This window comes from Pipra filicauda, unplaced genomic scaffold (assembly GCF_003945595.2).
Source record: "Pipra filicauda isolate LSUMZ 115617 unplaced genomic scaffold, ASM394559v2 scaffold705_size141694_pilon, whole genome shotgun sequence".
In the NCBI taxonomy this organism is placed as follows: domain Eukaryota; kingdom Metazoa; phylum Chordata; class Aves; order Passeriformes; family Pipridae; genus Pipra; species Pipra filicauda.
Genome location: NW_024104871.1, coordinates 56,786 through 76,452, shown reverse-complemented (window position 1 = coordinate 76,452; position 19,667 = coordinate 56,786). Strand labels below are relative to the sequence as shown.

Genomic DNA, 19,667 nt, shown 5'->3' with positions numbered 1-19,667 from the left:
TTAGAGGGGCTGGGAGAGGTCCAGCAGCATGGAGTGAGCCTGGCCAGTGCAGAGGGGCCCCGAGCAGGAGATGAAATCTCTTGCAGAGAGGCGCCACTTGCCACAACAGCAAACGGGGAAATCTTCCTCTCCCTTCAGGTCAGAGGTAGAAGTGGATGTGATCAGTGGTGTTCAATCCCCCTGCAATGTGGAGGTGGAGATCCAAACAACCTATAAACAGACTGGCTCGAGCAAGGAAAGGCTGGGATGCTGCAACAATTATTGTGGCATGGTACTAAGGCAGGCCTGGTAAATCCAGATCAGATGCTCTGGCACCTCTGTTAGGAGGCAAAGTCATCCCAAGGGCTGGAGGCTTCTGCCCGGATGATGTCAGGAGGGGCTGCACTCACTGGTGTCTCTGAAGGTGTGAATCTCTCTGTGATTCTCCTGGTTCTTGTGCCATTTCCCAAACAACATGGGCAGGAGGAGGGCTTTGCTGTCGCTTGTGGGAGAAACCTGCCTCTGGCTTTAGAGTGTTTTGAGAAAGTCCAGGTCAGACCTGCTTCATTTTCTAATGAGGGAAGTTGTCTTCCTCCATAGGCTGAAAAGGCCAGGAGCAAGTTACCGTGTGCGTACATTCACATACTTTCCTTTTGCTGTGCATAGGGGCTTTGGTCCCGTGGAAATGCATGGGGCAGAGGACAGGGGACCTTGGGATCAGGTGGCAATCTTGGCTACTGGAATGGTTCAGGATTCTTGTCTGCAAGCTGCAGTTGAGTGCATCGTATCACTACTGAACCAGAGATGCTCACCTGCCGCTCCCATCAAGTGGACTTGCTTTTGGGGGTCTTGTATTCCTTTCTTATTGTCTTTCACGAATCCAGGGAGGAATGCGTGCGATTTTCTGGTTCTTCCCCTCACCTAATCCCCTAGCTGCTTTTTTGAAGGCCTCTTGCAGAACCTGATACTGAAGCAGTGCTTTCAGGGTTACCCAGGGACTCTGAGAAACTGGAGGGGGAGAGATCACAGATTCAGTGCTGCTTGTGGTCAGGGACTAACGGAATGGCAAGCAGCTGGCTCACTGGAGAGAGATATCCCATTTCTAGCTAAATGAAGCTAAATCTCTTATCCACAGACTTCTGATTCAAGTCCAGGCAGTTCTCTCTAGACTGGCCAATGAGGCTGATGATGCCTGAGACCAAATCTTCCTTCCTGGGGCATTTCAAAAGAGCCAGCCATACTGAAATCAGGAGCTTTTCTACATGTGCTTGATGAGCTCAGCTGCCTCAACATCTGTAAGTTTTCTTTTTTCAGACCCCATTGACGATGTGCATGGTGACCTCCCGGGATCCCATGGCAAAATGAACCTTCTTTGCACCTGCGAGTGTAGCATCTTCACCTTGCACTCCCTTCCTGGAGCAGCAGGTGCTGGCACGGCAGCCATTCATCTCCAAGGAGTCCCCAGGGTTGTGAGGGGGGATGAAGCTAGGTGGACAGCAGATCGCAGTCAGAGGCCATGGAACAGGCTGGACATGAGCTTGGGGAGACAAAGTGAAGTTCATCCCGTATTAAAAGCCTCTATGGCCCATGAGGAGACAGCAAATCTCCCTCTGGAGAGCCTAGGTCAGGAATATACCCGCATCCATCATCGTAATGTCTCTCCATCTTGTTTGCAGACAAACCTCCTGTTAAAACTGCCAGAGCTTCCAAGCTGACTGCAGGCAGCAGTTGTAGAGCCCACGGCACCAGCTCATAGGTCAGCAAGGAGTGCCTTTCAGGTGCTGCCTCTCTCCCTTCCTGCATGGGACAACTACTAACTTCCTGTTTCTTAGTCATAGGAGAACATTTTCAGCTTGGCAGGGAGGAAGATGCCCATGACTTCTTATGCTGTACTGTCAATGCCATGCAGAGAGCTTGTCTGGGTGCAAGCAACGAGTAAGCACAAGCAAGTTACCTTTACAAAGTTCTGAGCCCTTTGGACTCCTTGATGTGGCCTCATCAAGGAAAACCTACAGCCGGGGCTTGGAGGAAGTAATGCTCTGTCTTACTACTTGTTTCCAGCTTGGACATATCATCTCAATCTACTACCATTGTCCATCAAATATTTGGAGGCTTTCTGAGATCCAGAGGTATGTTTCTACAACTACTGCTCTCCTTGGCACTGCCTGTGCCCTTCTGTCTGCCTGTGCCCAACAGCTGGTCCTGGGACTAGCAGGACAGGTACAATGAGCACAAAGCAGTACCATCGTCCAACTCACCATTGCTCGGCATTTTGATTTTTCCTTCCAGTCATCTGCTTCAGCTGCAAAGCCATTTCTGATTCCTATGAGGCTTTCCTGGATGTCCCTTTGGATATCAAAGTAAGAGGTTTTGCAGTTGTGCTTCAAGACATCGCAAGGCTTTTCAGAGTCAACACATTTGTCCTGAAAGCATAGACTGTGAACACCAGAGGTCTTGGTCGTGGATGGGAAGGGGAACGGATGTTGTCCTCCTGCGGAGGCCATGGCACTGGTCTCTCTGTAGGTGCTGGCTTGAAGCTGGACAAGCACCCATTATGCGCTCTGCACCCTTGACATATCCTCATCCTTCTTCCCTTTGCCCTCCTTCAACACCTGTCTGGCTTCCAGGCTGATGGGTTGGATTGTTTTCACTACTGATGACCCTACATAACGTCAGTAGCTCAATGGGAGGTGGTACAGAGAGGGAGCTCTTGATTGCCCCTGAGAACCTCTGGGACAGGGGAAATGTTCAGCACCACACTCTCTTTCTGGCTCCTTCTGGATACAGCTTGCAGATTCATGGCGGGTCTCCTCAGCATCAGCTACAGGGGTTTTCTTGTCAGCTCCTGGAAAATGTTTGGGCGAGGGCATTTCCTGTAGCTCAGTGCACCGATTTCTCAATTCTCCAGGCAGCCTCATCCCTCACTGCAGCTCTGGAGGACTTTGTAACACCTGAGCACCTGGATGGTGAAAACTGCTTTAAATGTAGCAAGTAAGATGATTACTAACAACATATTAACACTAGACTCTGTGTGAGGGGGCTACAAGTCATTGAGCAGAAGTCATCTTCTCGTGGAAGTTTACTGCACACTGATGAGACACAGGGGTTTTTGTCTGTGTTTTTTTTGGGGGGGGGGGTTGGGGTTGTTTGTTTGTTGGTTGGTTTGTTTGTTTGTTTGTTTTAAATATGGCAGCGAATTGCCTTAAAATAGCATAAGGATGCACGAGACAAGAAAGGTTGTCTGACTGCCTTGGTGGAAGATAGGGTGCATTTCAGCGCTGTGCTCTGTGCTTGGTTTCAAGGTGTGAGAAGAATGTTGCCGCCACTAAGAGGTTCACTGTCCACTGTGCACCCAAGGTTCTCACTGTGTGTCTGAAGAGATTTGACTGCTTCACTGGTGGGAAGATCAGCAAGGTGTGTACACTATTGGTGTGCAGCTTTCTCTTCAAGAAGCAGATTTCCTAAAGCAGTATGCTTGTCACAAGCTGCTTGCGTTGGGTTTTTTGTGGTCCCTTCTGGGGAGTGGAAAGTTCCTGTGGGAAGACAGGCAAGCACTGTGCTCTGATAGGGCTGCTTTGACTGAGAACGGTTTCCTGCCACCCAAACGATTATATGCTGCTTTATGGAAAACCAAGTGCTCATGAGCCCCAGAGATGTATCGATACACCTGGACTGGCCCCTGCACTTGGTAGGCTATTTCATGTCACAGACCAGGGTCATTTCTGAGCCCTCTTGGTCTCTCCATAGGTTGTAGAGTATCCGGAGTACTTGGATCTTCGCCCATACATGTCTCAGGCAGATGGAGAACCACTCCTCTACTCCTTATATGCTGTCCTGGTGCACAGTGGTGCCAGCTGTCATGGAGGACACTATTTCTGCTACACAAAGGTAAAAGAGCAACTTCCTTCCCGATGGGGAAAAATGTGTGCTGGGGAAGATAAACTTTCCTGTCAGTGTTACTGACAGCCAAAGTTTTGGGGCAGAAGGCCTCCTTAGTGGCTGGACTGCATTTGTTTTGACATGCTCTCGGTTTGGCAGTTTCCTACCTGTGTTTTTGGAGAGAAACCATGGAGAGATCCTTGCCTTTTTTTTACAGGCCAGCAATGGATTGTGGTACCGGATGGACGATGAATCTGTGGAGCTGTGTTCCATTGACACAGTTCTCAGGCAGCAAGCCTACCTGCTGTTCTATGCCAGGTAATAACCAGGATTCAAATATCTTCAGAATACATTTCCTTTTCCTCATTTGCAGTTGTGCTTCTCACCTTCCTGAGTGTTTTTCTCATCAAATGAAATTACTACCTGCATCATTCAGTGCTGTCAAATCTGAACTACTCCGTGTCTGTCCTTTACTGGGCTTCAGGCTGCGGCCCGGATGTAATCTGCTACTTGCCTGGTCTCTGATGTTGACTCTTGTAGATAAGAGGACTTAAAGAGGACCTCCAGGAAAGATGGGGAGGCACCATTTGTCAGGGAATGTAGCGACAGGATGAAGGCTATCAGTTTTCAGCTAACAGAGGGCAGGTTTACACTAGATATTGGGAAGGAATTCTTTGCTGTAAGGGTGCTGAGACACTGGCACAGGTTACCACAGCATCTGTGGGTGCCCCATCCCTGGAAGTGTTCAAGGCCAGGTTGGACAGGGCTTGGAGAAACCTTGGAATAGTGGAGGGTGTTCCTGCCCACCACAGCGGGGTGGAACAAGATAAAGTTAAAGGTCCCTTGCAACCCAAACAAATCTGTGAATTTATGAAATGGAGGCTGTGGGAGGTATAGAGATGAGGTTTTTATTGGGACAGAGGCAAACTTGGTGGGAAGACCCTAGCTGAGTTTCCCATTAGTGTCCTTGGTTAAGTCTTCTCTCTGTCATAGAAACCTCTCTGAGAAAATGACTGAACCCCAGAGGAGGTTGCAACAACAGCTCTAAACTGAGATCACTCTTTTGTTTTTCTCCAGATGCTCTGATCTGAGAATTGGAGAAAGGCCTTCTTCCTCACTGGCACCATCACATGCCCCTTCCTTCCTCAGCCAGTGTGTGGCCAGCAGCAAGCAGGCGGGCTCTGTTGGACCACAGGGTCTGACTGGTAGGACTAAGGTAACTTTGGGGTCGTGGGTCAGGGCATCAGAGGAATAGTGGATTTCTTTCTGGGATCTCAGCATTTCTCTTTTGTCCCTCACACACCGCACCTTTCTTCACAGCCACAACGCTGCTCCCTCTCAAAGCATCCCACCTGGATCCATCCCTTTGGTGCGCCTCTGGCCTTTTGGTTTTAGTAGCCCTCCAAAAGAGCCTTTTGGAGGCCCCAAACTGTCCTGTCCCAGAACTTGTAGGGGTTCCCCACTGCTCTGATCCTTTCAGGAGAAAAGGGCAGGAACTCTCCACAGCTCTCTTTGCAGGGCATGAAGTACACTGGCAGGGAGCGGTCCCGGAGCAGATCCCCTCTGTGGGGCAGGGATCTCCGCAGCTGGTCTGTGGACACCGCAGACTATGATGACTCTTCAGAGAGAAGAACTGGTCCTCCAAGTCGTGACCGTGGTCCTAGGGATAGCACAGCTGCCAGGCCTTCCAAGAGGATCTGCCGGTGGGCTCCCGCTCCCAGGGCTGCTCAGGAGCAAACCTTGCTGAGGCAGAGGGAGCCAAGCAGATCTGTGCGGGGAACTTACAACCTTCGCAGCCGGTTTGTGCAGTACACAGACTATGACCGCTCACTGCGGAAGAGAAAGAGGGAGAGAACAAGTCCTCCACGTTGTGACCAAGTCTTAGTGAATACTGCAGTTCCAGGGCCCTCCAAAGCCAGCTCCAAGCAGGCTCTCATGCTCCGGGCTGCTCGGGAGCAAACCCCACAGAGGCAGAGAGAGCAGAGAAGATCAACAGGGCGGGGCTATGATTGCCACAGCCAGTTTGTGCAGTACACAGACTACCGCCCTTCAGAGAAGAAGAGGAGGGTTTCCATGCCCCAGAGATTCACGTCAGACAAGCATTCAGGGCACTCTGGCAATGATGGCGTTGGATTATGGCCCTGGCTCAAGCAGAACGGAAGACTAGCACTGCGTTTATTAGCGAAGGCATCCTTGTTTTCGACACGCCTTCTCAGACCTAAGTGAATGATTTAGCTAAGTAGATGATAGTTATAATAATATAGAAATATTATTAGAAATATAGAAATATATATGGAAATATAGAATATATATATATAGAGAAGTATATATAGAAATATAGAAATATAGAAATATATATAGAAATATAATATAGAAATATACATAGAAGTAATATTTTTTAATACATTATTACATGTTATATATATTCAGCAATAGCTAGTAATAGTGTAATAAATATTATTAAAATATTAAAATAATAAATACTAAAATACTGTACTCAGAATTATTTATTCCACGTTGTAGACAATTATAGCTAGAAACATAGTGCAGTATTTGGAAGCAGTGTTGAAGCAATTATATTAAAGCTAAGAAAACAAATATTAAGTAGAGATTGACGGTACCCCTGCCATGGGCCATGGGCAAATCGCTTTCTCTCAGGCTCAAGGAGTAACCTTGATGGCTGTCCCCACTCAAGGGAGGAATCCCCACACACTGTCCAAGACGGAGCTGTTAGAAGTCCCTCCCATTAAAATCTGGGAACAGGGTTTTTCTAGTGTAAAGTGACAGGGTGCCAGTCAAGTGTTGCTCAGGGAGCTGTGCCAGCTGGAGCTGGATGCTCTGCCTAAGCAGGGATATAGCAGCTCCAACTGTGTCTTGTTTATGACTTGTCAGTGATGGTTTGAGCAAGGATGGTCTGCTGATCACTGATAGGAGTGAGCAAGGAGGGTCTGCTGATTTAGTGTTGAAGAATGCTGAGACCAGCTTGGCCAAACTATCAGACCCACTACTGGAGCCCAAAATGTCAGGCAGGATAAATCAAACTCTCAAATACTATTTTTAGTACTAGGAAGCAGGTAATACTTTATTTCATGGGGGATCACTCCTCTAAAGATGCGTGTGCAACTTCAAAACTTTTCACAATTTACACATTTTATCAAACAAAGAAATTAATGTTCATGGGCTATAAATTGCATAATTCAGTTCATTAATTAGTATTCTATCTTAGTTATTGATTTCTTGCTTCTCATGCTATTAGTCCATGTTTTAGGTGCTTTCATTATTTCTCCCAGATAGACAGGGTTTCAGTACAATTGCCAAATTGTCTTTGTTAGTTCCTTCTTTGTCTCAGGGTTCTGCAAAATTTATGTCCTTTTGGTACATAAATTCTGCATTCCTTGTGTCCCATTTCAGCAATATCTCTCTTCCCCAGGTCTGAGATCATTGAAGCATATCAAGGTTGATTATAGTTTTTTTAACAAAACTCAAAGTTTCAGTAATTTTCCCAAGCTGCATTCCCACTATAGAAGCTTATGATAAAACCTTACTAAATGCTGGCTATAGTGGGGTATCACAGGGTGGAAAATAAGAGTACTTAAAAAAATTAATTAGGAAAGTTAAGTAAAATTACTGAATAAGCCTGAAAAGACATAATCTAAAGATGTATATGACTGATAGTCAATCACTTTATACAATAAAAGTCCAGTCCCCCTTTTGCATACCAAGGACTTCTAGCATACCTCCCTAAGGTAGATCCTTCCTTTGAGTGGGGAAGCCCCTCAAGGTCACTCCTCAAGGCTGAGCAAAATAGATTTGCCCACGGTTGTTGGTAGGAGTGAGTAACATCGATCTCTAATAAGATCTAATCTCTTAATAATTGTTTTGCTAGCTTTAATATAATTGCTTCAATATAATTGTTCACTGACAAAGCTCCCCAAGAATGGGCTATGCCTTCTACTGGCAACATTCCATCATGGGGCTCCAGGACTCCCTGGGCAGGCTGAAGGTCCGGATGCAGCCCAGTGCTGCGCTCAGCTCGGGCACCGCTATGGTGCGTGCTGCCCTCATGGAAGGCCCCATTCACTGTAGAAACAGGATCCCCATAGTCCCTCATCCTGGGCCTCCCCATCCCTGGCCTTACACCTTTGTGTCCAGGGCAGGCCCTGCTATGGAGAGCAGAGAGGCTCTGCTGCCACTCTGGGGGTGCCCATGAGCTGTGGAACAGCTCTAGAGGCCAAGTGCAGGGCTGAGCTCTTGTCATGGTTTGAGATAGCCCCAACATCCAATTCCCTAGCTCCATTCCCCCTCCCACATCTCAACCTAATGTGAGATGGGTTTTTCCAGACAAAACACACTAGACTCAAAGTGGGGAAAAGGGAATATATTACAATGACTGTACAAATAAATACCATATCACATTATACACATGATCACAAACTATCTCTACCATGACATATGTATTTACAATGGATCAGATCTCTTCTCTCCTCCAAATAAAAGTCCAGGAGGGAAAGAAGGACAGATCCCTTTCAGTCCTTAAACAGCAGCATCTTCTGAGGCAGCAGGTTTCTTCTTCTCATGCATGCAGCAGCTGATAGCTGGCTTTCTGCCAGCACTCCACGAGGGAGGTATCCAAGCCCCACTCTCGGCCCCATCGCCTCACAACCGAGGGGTCTTCCGTGGTCTTCGTAACCCCAGACAAGGTCGTTTCACCACGTCATATCACGAAGACACAGGGGGGTCTTCGTGACGGTCTGGTATCTCCAGGAGATTCAAGCTCCTTGCAGGGCCTCTGTGCCCTGTCTCTCAGGCTGCCACCGTGGCAGCAGTGCAAGGGGGGGAAGCCAAGGTCGCCCCCCCCACATTCCATCTGGCCGTCCCGGTCCAGCTGCGGGACGCTCCGAGCTTCTCAGCTCCTCTCTCTCCGGTGCTGCATGTCTAAAACTGCTCTCCAAAATAGGAGTCCATGTCCCTCTTCTCCAAGAGGGATCTCAAGGGAGTTTTGGGGGAGTGTGGTACAGTCTTACCCCCAAGAACTCTGTAGCTCTCAGTTGCTGGCTCTCCTTTCCTCGGCTCTCCTTCCAGGAGTCTTTTCTCTGGTGCTGCATGTTGCTTCTCTGCTCCTTCAGTTCAGGTCTTATCTCTGGCTCTCTGCCACTGTTTCTCTGGTCAGCGTCGGCTGCTGCTCTGTGCCCATGGAGAAAACATCTCCCGGCATACTACAGGCGCCTAGCCCAGCTTTATGCTGTTCCAGGTCCCTGCAGCCCCCCAGCCAGGGCTGGGAGGGGGCCAGAGGCCCCAAGGGGCTCAGAGCCCCTTCCTCGTGGCTCTACAACATGGCCACCTCTCCTACCACCCAAACCTACAACTCTTCTTTTCCGGTCTGGTTGTGGTATGTTTACATTTCTGCAGGAGCGCCCATTGGGCAGAACTTCAAAACTTCCAGGGGTTTCCACCCCTTGGGGTCTACCACTTCTCTCAGCCTCTGGGGAGAACAAGGTTCAAACCACTACAGCTCTCCATGGGACTGTGGCCTCAGGTAGATCCATTTTCCTTTCCTTGTCTCTTTTCCACTCATGTCCCAAGAATGCAATTCAGGTATTAGTCAAGATATGATTTTCAAAGATCTTTAAAATCTGCTGCCTGTCCTTACTTTATTGTTAGTAAGTTTATTATAAGGAAATTTCTACTGAAGAATCAAACCTAACTTTCTCACTACATGGGACAAGAATTAGATTTCCCATTTTATACTAATGCCCAGTACTTGGAAGAAAAATGTTTCCTGGTTCTTATTTGCTCTGATGTTGATTTGGTTATCCACTAGTAGAAAGGAACAAACAGGCTGTCTACCTACTGTACTGCAGTAACTTATTTTACACCCCAGATATTTATGTCTATTTATTTATAAAAATCTGATGATACTCACTGCACTGGTAATATTTAGACCTGACAAAGCAAGGCAATGACATTCAATATTTATCTATAAGAAATACCTCTACTATTCTGGGCCATTGATAATCTATGAATCTCTCCTGTAAACTGTTCCAAAACAAAAGAATACTGTAATTCTGTGCTTTATGAATGCATTTCCTTTCTGTTTCCTTTTCTCCAGAAAGTAGTGCACCAACAAACATTTCATGGCACTGAAGATCTCCCTGTTCCTCAGGGTGTAGATCATGGGGGTGATAAGGGGAAAAACCATGGTGTGGAACACAGCCACTACCTTGCCCAGAGGCAACGTGTAGAAAGGCCAGCAGTAAATGTATATATAGCTAGTACAAGCATAACAAAGACAATAATGATGTGGGTAGCGCAGGTAGTTGCTGCTTTGCTCTCCCCTCTGGAGAGTGTTTTCAGACAGATTAGTAGGACATTGTAGCAAATCAGCAGAAAAATGAAACATATAAAGATGACTAGGTCATTGTTGACAAACATAATAAACTCCAATATGTAAGTGTTGGTACATTCTAACTTAATCACTTGTGTAACACCACAAAAGAAATTGTTGAGTTCATTTGGGCCACAGAAGGGAAGATGAACAACAAATACAACCTGGATGAATTTGTGAATCCAACAGCCCATGCTGTCCCCACCAAGACCCAAAAGAGTGTTTTCCTCATTAAGGTTGCGTAATGAAGATAGTCACAAATAGAATAGCACTGGAACAGGCTAAGGTCTCACTGGTTAGGAGAGAATTTTGCAGAAAAACATCTGGGGGCATCCAAGTGGACAAAGTGAATGAGCAAAATGCCTTTGCAGAAAAGGGCAGCTGTATCCTGGACCATGCTAGCAGCAGTGATGCCACCATGACAAGTGAAGGGATTCTTTCCTTTTATTCAATACTTCTGAGATCTCATCTGAAGCATGGTGTCCTGTTTTTCTGCTCCCTAGAACAAAGAAGATACTCCTATACTTGAGTGAGTCCAGAGGAAGGCCAGAAAGATGGTGAGGAGCTGGTGCACAAAATGCACAAGGGAAGACTGAGAAAGGTGTGTTTTGCAGGTTTGAAAGGAAAAGGGTCAGGGAGATTTTATCACAGAATCACAGAATATGCTGAGTTGGAAGGGACCCACAAGAATTATTGATTGAGTCCAGCTCCTGGCCATGCACAGGACCATCCTGAAGAGTTGGACCATGTGTCTGAGAGTATCATCTAAATGCTTCTTGAGCTCTCTCAGGCTTAGGGCTGTGACCACTGCCCTGAGGAGCCTATTCCAGCATCCAACCACCCTCTGGGTGAAGAACCTCTTTCTGGTATCCAATCTAAACTTTCCCTGACACAGCTTCAGGCCATTCCCTAGGCTCCCGTTACTAGTCCTCACAGAGAAGAGATCAGTGTCTAGCCCTCCTCTTCCCCTTCCGAGGAAGTTGTAACTGCAATGACATCTCCCCTCAGTCTCCTCTTCTCCAGCTGAACAGACCAAGTGCCCTCAGCTGCTCCTCACATGGCTTCCCCTCAAGGCCCTTCCCCATCCTCGTTGCCCTCCTTTGGATGCTGTCAAATGGCTTGATGTCTTTTTTTTATTGTGGTGCCCAAAACTGCCCCAATACTGCAGGTGAGGCCATCCCAGGTCAGAGCAGAGTGGGACAATCCCCTCCCTGGACCAGCCAGTGATGCTTGGCCTGATGCCCCCCAGGACACACGGTTGGCCCTCCTGGCTGCCAGAGCACTGTTGGCTCGTATTGAACTTGCCATCAACCAGGACCCTCAGGTCCCTTTCTGCAGCACTGCTTTCTCATTCCCCGGTCTCTCTGTGCATCCTGGGTTGCCCCATCCCTGTTGCAGAATCGATCACTTGCTGTTAAACATCATACGGTTTGTGAAGTCCTCAAGTGAAGTCCCAGCCCTCTAATTTGCCAAGATCTCTCTGTAGGGCCTTTCTGCCTTCGAGGGAGTCAACAGCTCCTTCCAATTTTGTATCATCTGCAAACTTACTTAGTATCCCTTCCAGTCCTGCATCCAAGTTTATGAAGGTGTTTGTGCTGGTTTAAAGGTAAACTGGCAAGGGAAATGAACTCAACTCAAAAGAGATTATGTCAGAATAACAATTTAATAAAAATAATACAATAAATACAATTATACAGATGAACAATTGGTTTTAACCCACAAACCCCCCAGCACCCTGGGGCACGAACGGAGCGGTGTTCGTTGGGCCCCCCTGAGTCCAAAGTAAAAGGAGAGGGAAAAACCTGTTGGTGAGAGTGCTGGTCACAGTCCGGTCGAGGGTGGTGACCGCAGTCTGGCTGATAGTGGTGATCACAGTCCGGTCGAGAGTGGTGGTTGCAGTCTGGTCGAGGTTCTGGTCCTCCTTTGGATCCAACGAATGGTACCAGAAGTCCCAAGACCCCAGTACTATATGCACTCAAGTTCAGGCAGGAATGCCCAGTACTTCCCCCGGGGTGGGGAGTTCCACAATGGGTGAGATATTTTTGGAATCCTTGGTGGCCTGTTAGCAGACATGACCCCTCCGGCTGGGTGTGGAGGTGCTAATGACTCCCTGGAGGGGAGTTAACATCACCCATAACTATAGCCTGAGGAGTCAGGTGTGCTCTGGGCAGCTGCTGCAAATGGTCTATTGTTAACAGTTTCTGGGAAATTACATGGAGGGTGTAGAATACACAGTGGATGTTACACCCACACAGTGATGAACTGGTCCTAGCTGTTCTAACGAGGACAGTGTTGAACAGCACTGGGCCTAAAATGGAGCCCTGTGGAACTCCACTATGGGTAGGTCACCAGTCTGATGTCAGCCCGTTCACTATTACCCTCTGTGCTTCACCCATGAGCCAATTGCTTACTTATCATATGATGTGTTTATCCAGCTGTCGGCTGGACATTTTGCCCGGAAAGATCCTGTGAGAAACAGTATCAAAAGCTTTAGTGAAATCCAAAAAGATTACATCAGCTGGCTTCCCTTGGTCAGCTAGGTGGGTTACCCTGTCCTAAAAGGTCAGAAGATTTGACAAGCATGACTCCATGCTGGCTGTGACTGATGACTGCATTGTCCTTCAGGTGTTTTTCCATACCTCCTAGTGTCCCAGTGTACAGGTTCCCAGAATCTGAAGTGATGCAATTTTATCTTTATTATCCTCTTCTTTATGGTGTAAACTCTACTAAATTACTTGAAATGATCCTTGACACAAATCTGTATCCTTGACACAACCTTTGTGTCTGTCTTATTGGGATCAAAATGAACTAGCAATTCCTGGTGCAAAACACCCTTGCATGCTTCTCCCATTTGAATGACTAATTCCACATCCACTGTCTTAGTTTAGCAAAGAAAAATGAAGAGTGAAGAGGTAAACTAGGATCCCATGAATCCTCCAAGTGAGTACATAGTAAAACCAGAAGAAAAAAAAAATGAAAAATAATTAAAGTTTTAACCTCACTTTTAAAAATTTCACGTCTCAAATCAGCTTCCCTATGACCATCCATTTCCTTGACACTCAAGTAGTTTCTGTCATTCCACAGTCAACCTTTTTTTTTTACACAAAAAGAGACATTGTTTTCTGTTTTCAATTCAGAAGCCTAAGATATATATATGTTGGTATAAATTCATTGTTTTGACTTCAAAAACAAACATACAGCAATGAAGATGTCTAAGTGATAGGTCGCCTCTTTCTATGGCAGAAATCTGGTTTAGAACAGATAAACTGTGTATTTGAAGCAAAGAGAAACCTTACCCCTTCAAACTTTCAAATAAACTTCCTTCACAAAATAGAGTTGAAGAGCTCATCTGGGAAATCTCTTCATCAGAACTCACCAGAAGATTAATGTCTTAAATATTTGCGTAGTACTTCTCATTAGGTCCATTGTCCCCTTCTCTGATAATTTCTTGCACTCGTCATAGTGTGTTTTTAGAAAAGCTACACAGAAATGTTTTCACGATATTCAGAGAATATAGCGCATTTCATCTTATCACAGGTAAATACATCTGCAAAGCAAAGAACTATTTCTGTATTGATGGACAGGACATAGAGGATACAGTAGCAGGTGATTCACGTGAGCTGGATGCCAAACCTATCTTAAAATGATATAAGAAAGAATCTGAAGAGAAACAACCTTTTTTTTTAAAGGCTGAATTACCTGGAGGATTGACTCAAAGCTGGAAGGTAGAGATTAGTTTTTGGGTAAGTGCTGGCAAATCATATTGTCCTTCCAGCAGTACACACAATATCAAAGCTACTACTACACTTAATATAATTCATAAACATATTACATATTTCTATTTTTGACTACAGCTCTTTTAAAAGGCTTGTTTCACCTCTTTGTTCCTCAAGCTGTAAATCAAGGGGTTCATCATTGGAGACAACAGTGTGTAAGAAAGAGAAAACAATTTGCTACTGCTACTTGAATAAGAAGCTTTGAGTCTCAAGTAGGTCACAATGCCAGGTCCGTAAAACAGAGTGACCACAACTAGGTGAGAAAAGCAGGTAGAGAATGCTTTTCCCTTGCCCTTCACTGATGGTATCTTGAAGATGGTGTGGAGAATCTGGATATATGACACAACTATGAATAAGAAGAGGACTATGATGAAAAGGACAGCTATTATGTAGGTGGTGATTTCATTTTTGCAGGTGGTCACGCAAGCCAACTTAAGCAGAGGCAGCAGGTCACAGAAAAAGTGATTGATCCCATTGGGACCACAGTATGGAAGGGTAAAGATGAAAGTTGTCTGCACTAAGGCCACCAAGACCCCAGTAAGCCAAGGCACAGCTGAAAGCAAGAAGCACGTGTTCCATCTCATCGTGGTCGTGTAGTGCAGAGGCTGGCATATGGCCACATAGCGGTCGTAGGCCATGGCAGCCAGCAAACAGCATTCTGTCATCCCAAGGAGGGAGAAAGCATACATCTGTGTGGCACAGCCCCAAAAGATATGTTCTTCCTCTTTGTGAGAAAGTTCACTAGCGTCTTGGGGATGGTGGATGTGGTATAGCTAACCTCCAGGAAGGAAAAGTTCTTAAGGAAAAAAATACGTGGGAGAGTGAAGGGTAGCATCTACCATAGTGATTGTGATGATGAGGATGTTTCCCACCAAAGTACTGAGGTACATGAACAGTAACAGGCAAAAGAGAGAGCCTTGAATCTCTGGAATGCTGGAGAAGGGTAACAATTGGAGATAGGTCACCAAAATGTGATTACTGCTGTCCATGTCCCTCAGGTGTCTTTTAACTGCAGAAGTCATTACATGTCCATTTTCTAGTTAATCTAAAGAAATACAAAATAGTAAATTGAATCTTTATATATGTTACTTTCTAATAGGACAAGATCCCAGAAAAGGAAGTGTTGTGTTTAGGTATTTTTAGTGCTAAGGACTGTTTAGTGGAGAAAAGCAAGGTGGTTTCCTTCACACAGCTTTTAATAAATAAGAACAGCTTTCCCAACCGCATGTCCTTCACTTCTAGTCAATAAAAAGGAAGATACCTCTTTGTTATGATAGTAGAATACTTCACTCTTCCTGCCTTTTGGGATGAGGATTATACTGTACTGCCCCACTTTTTGAAGTGGACTTTTGTCCCATTATCCAGTAGAGATCTGCAACTATAAACCCTTTGCCAAGCAAAGAAGGTTGGTCATTAAAACCCAGAAATTATTGATTTGTTGACAGAATGGGTGCTTGGCAATGAGTCCCTCTTGCTATCATTCTGTGAGTGGGGTTCATTCCAGGAAAGAATTGCCTACTGAACACAGATAATCCTGTATACTCTGCACAGTACCACACAAAACTACTAAATAATGTGGATTGCACCCCAGAAAATTGCATTTGTTCCAGACATTCTTCAGGAGGAACAGCTTTTTTCAAGAATTAAACATTTCTTGTAATTGATCTTCTATTCCAATAAACCATTCACTTCATAGGCAGATAAGTCTCCCTTAAAGACAAGTCCTGTGTAAGTGGCAGAGAACAATAAGATGGGGAAGAAGAGACAGAAGAATGAATAAAATAAAGTAGCTCACCTGCCAATAGGAGAAGGCTGTGGTTAATATTTTTGGAAAAGCCACACTACAAACCTGTCCTAGTTAGGACAACTGAGACCAGTTCATCAGGGTATGGGTGTAACCCAAAACTGTGTATTCTATAGCCTTCCATGCCATTTCCCAGAAACTGTTATCAATGAACCATTTACACCCTCTGCCCATAGAGCCTGACTCCTCAGGCTATAAACTAGGTGTTAAGAGGCCTGTGAGATAGGAGGATGCTCCTGTCCTCACACCCTTTGTGGAACTCCCCGCCCTGAGGGAAGTGCTGAGCATTCCTGCCTGAACTGCAGGATATATAATCTTGGAGTCTTGGAACATTTTGAACCACTCTGTGGGATCCAGAGAAGGACTGCGGCTCATCGCTCTCAAACAGACTTGGATCACCACCCTATACTGGACTCCAATCACCACTTTTGACCAGACTGCAACAGCTCTCCCACCAGCAGGTTCTTCCCCTCTCCCTTTACTTTGGACTCAAGCGGGGCCCAAGGAACACCACGTTGTTCATGCCCCAGGGTACTGGGTTATACATTTGGGTTTTGTGGGTTAAGACCAATTGTTTGTTTGTATGATTGTACTTACTGTATTATTTTAGTAAATTGTTATTCTGACTTATAATCTCTCCTTTGAGTTGAGTTCATTTCCCCTGCTGGTTAACTCTTAAACCAGCACATTTTTGGCCGCCCAACGTGGGGCAGAGAGAGAGAAGCCAGAATCACAATTTCACTTTAAACATTTGTCTATTTGGATATAGAAACTCCCTGATCACCATGTTGTTTGATGCAGTCACATGGATGTTGTATTTGAGCCTGTTCATATTTCCACAGATGGGGTATTATTTGCCTGTTTTGATGCTCTCTTTAAGACCAGGGAGAGGGATCCAAATTGCTTTATTAGTATATTATGTTTATGTCATTCTAACATCAGAAGCAATGAGTTTCATTGTAAATGTGTATTCAGTCCTGTTTGCCTGTCCTGGTTTGGGTTGCTACCTCTGGGGCTTCATTAAAAATCGTACCCAGCCCTTTGGGGGAACAGGGGGGGATGGTTGTTTCCAGCCTCTCACCTTCTTCTTCCCCTTCAGACCTGCTACAACAGTTTTTGAAAATATTGAGTTCCCTTTTGATGTTAAGGACAGTATAATGTTATTGTTAGTGTTACTCTGTCTGCTCTGTACTGTGTACACCATGTTTAGGGTCAGAACAGGGCCTTCTAGGGAGGTTGTCTGGACACCTGCCCTGGGAGCAGATAATGCTGAGTGGCACGGGAAGTGGGAGGACATCAGCCAGTATTTGGAGAAGTTTTCTCCTCCAATGATCTGGAAATTCACCCCTGAACAACTGCAGGATCCTGTTAGCATGATAAGACTGGTGAAGGAAAAATGCTCTGGCAGCTCCAGAGATGGCCAGCTCACAGCAACCTGCTGGGCCCTGGCCACTGCCTATCGGACACTACTTGACATGGTACAGCACTGTCAGGGGGAGGAGAGAAGGACCAAATCCGCAGGCACCACGTCCACCCAAACTACAGCTGAGTCAGAGGGAGAAAGAAATAAACCAACCGGCACCGTGTCCACACAAACCATCGAGGAGCCAGAAGAACAACCAAAACCAATAGCAGTCGCCCCTGTCCAGAAAAGGAAATCAAAGACTAAATCAGTCCGTATAGCAAATGATGACGAAGAGGCAGGACCTTCACATCCACTGGAGGAGACAGAGCCAGAAATAATCACTCGGTCCCTATCCCTGGGTGAGCTACGCGAGCTCCGGAGAGAGTTCACACGACAGGCGAACGAGTCCATTCTGACCTGGCTGCTCCGAATCTGGGATGCCGCAGCTAACGATACAATCCTAGATGGGAGTGAAGCCAGACAGCTGGGGTCCCTGTCTCGAGATGTAGTCATTGATCAGGGGATTGGAAGGAGGCAGGAAACTCTCAGCCTCTGGCGGCGACTGTTGTGCAGTGTGAGGGAGAGATACCTTTGCAAGGAGGACCTCCACGTACAGCAAGGACAGTGGAACACAATGGAACAAGGTATCCGGTGCTTAAGGGAGTTAGCTGTACTGGAGATAATCTTTTCAGACAATGAAAGATTCCCTAAAAGTCCAGATGGCGTACAGTGCACCTCCCAGATGTGGTTAAAGTTTGCACGACTCGGGCCAGAAATGTATTCCCGCTACTTAGCAACGCTGCAATGGAGGGAGGGAGAGGACAAGGTGGGAGCATTGGTTAGTAAACTCAGGATGTATGAAGACACTGTCACCGCCCCATTACGAGCCCACGTCTCATCTGTGGAAACCAAACTGGCTGAACACGTCCGAAGCCTGGAAGAGAAAATTGAAGAGGGACACCAGAAGCTAAGAGAGGAAATTAAGGAAGGGATCTTCCATATCTCACCAGGACAAACAAGAGTCTCTGCTATTAGGAGCCAGCGTCCCCCAGCTAAGGAGAGAAGGTACACTCCACGTGGCGATCTATGGTTTTACCTCCGTGAGCACGGAGAAGATATGAGGAAGTGGGATGGGAAACCCACCCCTTCCTTAGCAGCCCGGGTACGTGAACTGAAAAGAGGAACAAGTACCACAAGGAACTCTTCAAGGGTAAACGCTGCTCCAGTCTCTCGTGGGCAAGACTCCAGACGGTACAGGAATGATGATACGTCTGATCCTCTTGAAGGGACCTCCAGGTCATACCCACAAGAAGAGCACAATGAGTACCATGACCAGGACTAGGGGTGCCCTGCCTCTAGCCAGGTAGAGGAAGGGACAATCGAGTCTATTGGACAGTGCGGATTCGGTGGCCTGGTACATCAGAGCCACAAAGGTATAAGGCCTTAGTGGACACCGGCGCACAATGTACTTTAATGCCATCAAGATACGTAGGGGCAGAATCCATCTCCATTTCTGGGGTGACAGGGGGATCCCAACAGCTGACTGTACTGGAAGCTGAAGTGAACCTGACTGGGAAGGAATGGCACAGACACCCCATCGTGACTGGCCCAGAGGCCCCGTGCATCCTTGGCATAGATTACCTGAGGAGTGGGTATTTCAAAGACCCAAAAGGACTTCGTTGGGCTTTTGGCATAGCTGCTGTGGAGACGGAGGAAATTAGACAGTTGAACACCTTGCCTGGTCTCTCAGAGGACCCCTCTGCTGTGGGACTGCTGAAGGTTGAAGAACAATTGGTACCGATAGCCACAGCAACAGTGCACCGTCGGCAATACCGCACCGACCGAGACTCTGTGACCCCTATACATAAGATGATCCGTGAACTGGAGACCCAGGGGGTGGTCAGCAAGACTCGCTCACCCTTTAATAGCCCTATATGGCCAGTGCGTAAGTCCAGCGGAGAGTGGAGGCTGACGGTGGATTACCGTGGACTCAATGAAGTCACACCACCCCTGAGTGCTGCTGTGCCGGACATGCTGGAGCTCCAGTACGAGCTGGAGTCCAAGGAAGCCAAGTGGTATGCCACCATTGACATTGCCAATGCCTTTTTCTCCATTCCTTTGGCAGCTGAGTGCAGGCCACAATTTGCTTTCACTTGGAGAGGTGTGCAGTACACCTGGAATCGACTGCCTCAGGGGTGGAAACACAGTCCCAGCATTTGCCATGGACTGATCCAGACTGCACTGGAAAAGGGTGAGGCTCCAGAGCACCTACAGTACATTGACGACATCATTGTATGGGGAAACACGGCGGGCGAAGTCTTCGAGAAAGGAGAGAAGATAATCCAGATTCTCCTAAGAGCCGGTTTTGCCATTAAACGGAGTAAGGTCAAGGGACCTGCTCAGGAAATTCAGTTCCTAGGAGTGAAGTGGCAAGATGGA

At 46.6% G+C, this 19,667-nt stretch overlaps 2 protein-coding genes and 2 long non-coding RNA genes across 4 annotated transcripts; 3 read left to right on the top strand and 1 right to left on the bottom strand.

Moving 5' to 3' along the window:
* The first annotated feature begins 1,790 nt into the window (after positions 1-1,790).
* Positions 1,791-2,312, top strand: LOC120324791. Its single transcript, XR_005566374.1, has 3 exons — positions 1,791-1,914; positions 2,041-2,108; positions 2,269-2,312. It is a non-coding gene; the product is annotated as an uncharacterized LOC120324791 (long non-coding RNA).
* Positions 2,313-2,317: 5 nt separating this feature from the next.
* Positions 2,318-3,359, top strand: LOC114000447. The gene is made up of 3 exons (XR_003545218.2): positions 2,318-2,339; positions 2,888-2,970; positions 3,282-3,359. It is a non-coding gene; the product is annotated as an uncharacterized LOC114000447 (long non-coding RNA).
* Positions 3,360-3,367: 8 nt separating this feature from the next.
* Positions 3,368-6,150, top strand: LOC114000446 (ubiquitin carboxyl-terminal hydrolase 42-like). Its single transcript, XM_027744755.2, has 5 exons — positions 3,368-3,393; positions 3,727-3,867; positions 4,076-4,176; positions 4,936-5,074; positions 5,377-6,150. The coding sequence occupies exons 2-5, from the start codon at positions 3,766-3,768 to the stop codon at positions 6,082-6,084; spliced, it is 1,050 nt and encodes a 349-aa protein (XP_027600556.1). The 5' UTR covers positions 3,368-3,393; positions 3,727-3,765; the 3' UTR covers positions 6,085-6,150.
* Positions 6,151-14,102: 7,952 nt separating this feature from the next.
* On the bottom strand, positions 14,103-14,854 carry LOC114000445 (olfactory receptor 10A4-like). The gene is given in 2 exon segments (XM_027744754.1): positions 14,103-14,728; positions 14,731-14,854. Coding segments are annotated over 2 exon segments (750 nt in total).
* Positions 14,855-19,667: the final 4,813 nt, after the last annotated feature.

What these genes read in the sequence shown, in the direction of transcription:
- LOC114000446 (XM_027744755.2), top strand. Translation starts at nt 3,766, where the DNA reads ATGTCTCAGGCAGATGGAGAACCACTCCTCTACTCCTTATATGCTGTC. An exon ending in ACTATTTCTGCTACACAAAG is followed by an intron (nt 3,868 to 4,075) that starts GTAAAAGAGCAA and finishes TTTTTTTTACAG; the next exon opens with GCCAGCAATGGATTGTGGTA. An exon ending in GTCTGACTGGTAGGACTAAG is followed by an intron (nt 5,075 to 5,376) that starts GTAACTTTGGGG and finishes CTCTCTTTGCAG; the next exon opens with GGCATGAAGTACACTGGCAG.